The sequence below is a fragment of the Perissodus microlepis genome, chromosome 15 (assembly GCF_051167445.1).
Source record: "Perissodus microlepis isolate ML-2025 ecotype Zambia chromosome 15, ASM5116744v1, whole genome shotgun sequence".
Taxonomy (NCBI): domain Eukaryota; kingdom Metazoa; phylum Chordata; class Actinopteri; order Cichliformes; family Cichlidae; genus Perissodus; species Perissodus microlepis.
In genome coordinates this window covers 3,113,812-3,119,811 of record NC_140475.1, presented here as the reverse complement: position 1 = coordinate 3,119,811, position 6,000 = coordinate 3,113,812, and the positions used below count along the sequence as shown (strand labels likewise).

Genomic DNA, 6,000 nt, shown 5'->3' with positions numbered 1-6,000 from the left:
CTATGTTACACCTGGCAATAAATACACCGACAAACAGTATTTGTTCATTCTGACATCAAGAAAAAAATTTTGTTTTAAATGTTAGTGTTTTATGGTACGGAGACATCAAAGGGAAGACTTATCTCATATTCTAAAAAAGAAAAAATAACTTCAATAAAACACGCACTGCATAAACACACCTGCTGAATCCATGATGCGAGAAACCGTCTAATATCCATCTATGTGACTTTTCTTTCCCTACCCTTATCGTCAGAGATACAGTGGTGTGAAAAACTCTTTGCCCCCTTCCTGATTTCCCAGTGTTTTGCATATTTGTTACACTTACATGTTTTGGATCATCAACACACATTTTAATATTAGGCAAAAACAGCCCGAGTAAGTATAAAACACTGTTTTTAAATGGTGATTTCACTGATTAAGGGAGAAAAGTTATCCAAACCTACCTGTTCCTGTGTGAAAAAGTAATCGCCCCTGTTGTTAAATCAGGAATTAACTGTGATTAACCACAGTTCAGTTAAAAAACAAACAAACAAACAAACAAAAAAACCCCCACACAGTTCAGTTTCACTAAACACACTCGGGCCTGATTATTGGCAGACCTGTTGAATCGAGAAATCACTTAAATAGAACCTGTCTGACAAAGTGGAGCAGGCTAAAAGATCTCAAAAAGCAACACATCATGCTACGACTCGAAGAAACACCTGAGAAACAAAGACACCGACAGCTTTCAGTCTGGAAAGGGTCACAGCGGTAGTGTGATGGGCGGGGGCTGTTAAGCTGCCTCAGGAGGAAGACTGGCTGTTGTAAATGGAGCCATGAATTCTGTCGTCTACCAAAACATCCTACAACTGTCCGGCCATCTGTTTGTGACCTCAAGCTGAAGCGCACTTGGGTTCTGCAGTAGGACAGTGACCCAAAACACGCCAGCAATACCACCTCTGAATGGCTTAAGCAAAGTAAAATGAGTCCTGACCAGAATCCGATTGAGATGCTGTGGCAGGACCCTAAAAAGGCGGCTCATGCTCGAAAACCCTCCAATGTGACTGAATTACAACAATTCTGCAAAGATGAGAGGGCCAACATTCCCCCACAGCGCTGTCAAAGACTCATTGCCAGTTATTGTGAATGCTTGATTGCAGTTGTTGCTGCTTTATTGCTGTTTTTGCTGGCCCAACCAGTTATTAGGTTACCAGTTATCACTTTTTCCACACAGGCCCATGCAGGTTTGGATTTTTTCCCCATTAATAATAAACACCTTAATTTAGAAACTGCATTTTGTGTTTACTTGTGTTATCTTTATCTAATATTTAAATTTGTTTGATGATCTGAAACCTGCAACCTGCAACTGTGACAAACATGCACTTTTCAAACCACTGTATAAAAAAAGTTTCAGAGCAGATCAAACTGAGTGGGGAGGTTCAGGATATTTTAGTTATAGCAATTACATTTTATTTTGGATGGATTCAGAAAATGTCTTCAATCGGGCTGTAACCAGGGTTCAATGGCCCAAAAAAAGAGGATTCACAGGCAGATGCTACAGCTCCAACCATTCAGTCTCCTCCCACACAGACTCACACTCTTAAACACACTCACACACACATGCGCGCACAGTCACAGATGGGCAAAGGTAAAGCTGTAGCCCTCCCAACCTGAGAGAATGATTGTCAAGCATGCACACAGCATACAATTTTTAGCCCGTTTCACAAAAGTAAGAAAATTTATCTGTTCCTTAATAAACAGAGCGAGACGGCAGATTCAGAATGGCCCGGATACATTTGAACAAACATTACAGAGAGAAGGAGTAAGAGCAATTCATCTGGAAAAGAATGATAATAATAACAATGACAATAACAAAAAAATAGTGTATTACCAAAAGCAAACCCTGTTTGAGGTCTGTGTGTGTGTGTGTGTGTATATGTAGGTGTGTGTGTGTGTGCTCTTTAAAACTCAATTGTTGATCACATGGCCACGCTAGAATACAAAATAAAGTCAAATCAACAGAAACAATGAAGTAATGCTATGGTTTTATACATAATATACACGAGTTAACAGCGATCTCTAGACTTTATTATCCATAGACTTGTCTTACGAGCAAAAAGGCGCTAGGTCACAGTGGGTTTCACTTGGCTAACATTATAGAATGCTAATGCTAGTTATACTCATTGACCGCTGGAGGAAGTGGGGAGGCGGGGTCATACATGTGACAGGAGCTCGGGAGGGGATGGGGGTGTCTCTCTCTATAGAAACTAGTATTAATCGCCTCACTGTTGCCAACTTCTGCCCCCCCACCCCCCTCACCTGTGCTCGAAACCACGTCTCATCCCTAGCTTATTACAGCTCAGCTAAGCTCTAAAGGAGCGAAAGCGGGGTGTGTTTGTTTACAGAGAGAAAAGAGAAAGCCTCCAAACCGATGCAGAAAAGTGGCGGGTTGGTGACACTAGCTGCCGGCTGTCAACATGTCAGCGCAGAGATCCAAAAACGTATACAGGCAACGTTGTTCACGTGAACAACGAGACTAACAGGTCCATTCTGTAGCCAGTCTAAAAAGAGAGCGTTTGCCGGAGGAATGCCGGGTGCTGTCGGCAGGAGGGAGCACGGTGGCGTGACGGGTCCGTGTAGGTGCAGGTGGGAAGGTGGCGTTTCAGGTGAGTGTGGATCCTGATATCTCTCCGTCTCTCTCTAGGGCTGATATGCTACAGCGGGCCTTTGAACTGGTTACCAGAGAGGTGCTGTCTGACGGACAGCTTTGATCCTGCTGCATCACCCAGTTTTCTCCACACCACCTGCGAACAGAAGAGGAGAGAAGAGGAGCTGAGCGAGGAAGAGGAACAGCGAGAGAAAGACGGGCAGACACAGAGACTGGAAAGAAAAGACTTTCTTCTTCAAGAGGGAAAACTTCAAATGCCCACAGTTTGGCTTTGAGCTGGGAAGACTACACACACTCACACACACTACAGTAGAGCTTCAGTACAGTGCAGAAGTCTCGAGCTTCTTTATATTTTGCTTTCAAGGAGCCGGATTTTCTCATAATTTTTTAAGTGGTCTTGAGCAACAGTCCTCCAGCCTTTCTGAAGGTCTTTCAAAGTTTTTCTTTGGACTCATTCTTCAGTTGATACGTCTACTGTTCACTGAAACCTGATCAGAAAGGGCTTCAGTAGAAGGGGTGGCCCATTCTTAAGAAAGGCAGGGTGTGAAAAATCTGTTGCAACAGGTCTGATCGATGTGATGAACCAAAATTTGAAAGTTTGGGTTCACACCATCATCAGTATGTATGGCCGAGGTCAGGAGAGAGGGTCAACAGCCATCTGTACAACACGGTGGAGGCTCTGTCATGGTTTTGGGCAGCGTTTCAGCCAGTGGTGTTCGAGATTTATGGAATTTTAAAGGGAGAAAAGCACAGTGAGGTTTTAGCGCACCGTGTAGCACCATCTGGAAAATGTCTGACTGGCAACAGCTTCATTTTTCAGCATGACAACGATCCCAAACACACTCCCAGTGCAGTAAAAGCATACACGGATGGAAAAAGCGCACAATGGAGCCGTATCAGTCACGGACAGGCCTTCCTCCTCAACATTACTGAAGCAGCGTGGGATCAAAAAGCAGCCATGAATGTCCTTCAGGAAGCCTGGAGAAATATTCCCAAACACCACTTTAAGAAATGCTGCTTAAGAGAGTTAGTAAGGAATAAAGGTGGACACATCGAATATTGACTTTTAAGCTCTTTGGAGTTATCCCAACTGTTATCTTATACACTGTATATGTTTGAACATTTCAATGAAGCACTGCACCTATTTTCCATTTCTATCAAAGCATAAAGACAAGAACGGGACTCTATCTCAGTCCGTGTCGTCTCTCCGGTGCTGAAATCTCTCTATGAGAGTGAGAGGGGCCCCCGCGGGACCCCGGTGATGTTACAGAGGTACTATTGTAGTGCTTCCCCATTCCTGGCTTGTCACATACCTCTGCAGGGCCCAGATAACCCGACTCTCGTACTCGCGCTAATCAGCAGACCTTTTTATCCTGGGAAAGGCCTTTTCAGCACAGACAGAGAAAGATGAGGGGAAAATGAGAGGTGGAAGAATAGAAGGGTGAGGTGGAGGAGCGCTATTGGGAGGGAGGAGGGGGTGGTGCTCTTTTTCCTGCCGCACCAGTTTAATTGCTCTGACAGCTCAACTATGAGCCTCTATACTTTGGGCTTTCAGCTTTGGAGTGGAAAAGGGGGGCACGAAAAGAGAGACAGAGGGATGGATAGAAAGAAAGAAAGAGGGAGTGCTGCTGTGTCATTCCAAACCAAATGAGCCCAAACGAGTTCCTCATTAGCAAAAAAGGCTCAAAACTGACCTGATTTGAATCTAGTAGAATGAATCTAAAAAGCTAATGAACAGACTGACTGAATTTACAACTATAAAATTCCTCATGTTTCCATTGTTACACTAATGGTCTGCATATAGTGCATTTTATATTATTGGCACTACATCAGTGACAAACCTGTGGTGTGATTAGCTAAGTGGTTCTGCAGTGATGGCAACAGACCTGTGTGAGAGCTCAGACACCCACCTAGCCCCCCACTTTCAGGCTCTCCAATAATCATGACAACACACAGACAATTAGAATAAAGACCGGGATACGAGTACATCTCGTAGGTGCACTTACATTGCACATCTCTCGCACAATGGCCTTCTCTTTCTCGCTGAGATCATCCTCATAGTCCTCAGGAACCTGCTTATCCAAGTTCTCGTGGACCTCCAGCACCTGATGGCAGACACAGTGTTGGACACGTCTCATTTTCCTTCTGTATTTACAGAACTACACTAGGCAACGCTGTTATCTTCCAGCCTAACTGCCAATGTGTTCTTGTTTTTTTCCATAGCGCTACCAGCCTGACCCACTTGAACATGGTTAAGTACTTCTAGGCATGGTCTGGTACTACTTTATCTGCTAATATAATGCTAGAAAGTAGAAAGAAAGAAAGAAAGTAACATTACATTAGCAACAAATGTGTTTTTCCCACATTTGAACTGTCACGCTGGTCGCAGTTATGCCATAATAGCCTTCAGGCATCATCCTGCAAATTCTCCAGGAACAGCACTATGATAGCATCACAGCTGCATCAATGATACAAAAGCTGTAACACTGTTTACCAACAATTACACCCTGTGATTGATTTCCCTGACTAATATTACCTTCATGGCATGGACCACAGCCTCAGGCTTTTGGACGCAGGACAAATAGCCTGTAGCTGGAGAGGACTCGCTAGTTGGTAGACGTCCAGTCCCCTAAGGGGAGAGAAAAAAAAACAGAGAGTGAGAGAAAGAAACAATAACATAACAATGGCAACTGAGAAGATGTTAGGGAGCGGGAGAACTGTGACAGATGCAGGTGTTGACCTGCACCAGCCAGGACATCTGCAAAGAGCTCTTCATTTGAGTCAAGATACCAAAAAAGAGGCCCCACTCGTCCCATCAGGGGGCATCTGTTCGGATTTAAAAAGAGAGTATTCCTGTACTGTCGCACTGAAAATGTCACCCCCTTCATACCAGCTCAAATCACCAATCCTCCACTGGTGTTTTTCTTCCCTGTTTCTTTTGTATTCCACTCCCTCCTCTGGTCTGCTACCTGCACAGTGTGATTTAACCTGGTGTGATGGGAGCAGCCAGCCAGGAAAGAGACTGGGGGGGGGGACTTTGCTTGACTCATCACCACCCCCCTCCCGGGTAGTTCCAGACAGTGGGTCTCTGTCTGAGGGACACAGAGATCGCTGGGATACACAATGGGTCCCATTCACTGTAACCTGGCATCGGGGTCTTGCATTAGACACAGATCCCTGGCTCTGTTAGCCTGGGTTAAATTCTCTGCTCACTAGTGATGCGCCTGTCAGCTCCCTCCATGCCCGCTGGCCCCATTTGGGTGCCAGAATGATCCCACGTAACCTGATAGCACGGAGATAAAATAATAATCCCACTGCACCCAAGAGGACCGATTTGTGGAAACTGCCCAGCA

The 6,000-nt window shown here is 44.8% G+C and overlaps 1 protein-coding gene across 5 annotated transcripts in view; it reads right to left on the bottom strand.

Annotated features, from left to right (window-relative positions):
* Nucleotides 1–1,480: 1,480 nt before the first annotated feature.
* ccdc85cb (coiled-coil domain containing 85C, b) overlaps nucleotides 1,481–6,000 on the bottom strand; it is a 46,547-nt gene continuing 42,027 nt past the window's right edge. For all 5 annotated transcript variants that reach the window (XM_084953242.1, XM_084953243.1, XM_084953244.1 and 2 more), the window contains 3 exons: nucleotides 5,184–5,276; nucleotides 4,654–4,752; nucleotides 1,481–2,783 (listed from right to left, as the gene is read on the bottom strand). In XM_084953242.1, coding sequence (XP_084809368.1) covers nucleotides 2,694–2,783; nucleotides 4,654–4,752; nucleotides 5,184–5,276 — 282 coding nt within the window. In that variant the 3' untranslated portion in view covers nucleotides 1,481–2,693. The remainder of the gene's footprint in view (nucleotides 2,784–4,653; nucleotides 4,753–5,183; nucleotides 5,277–6,000) is intronic.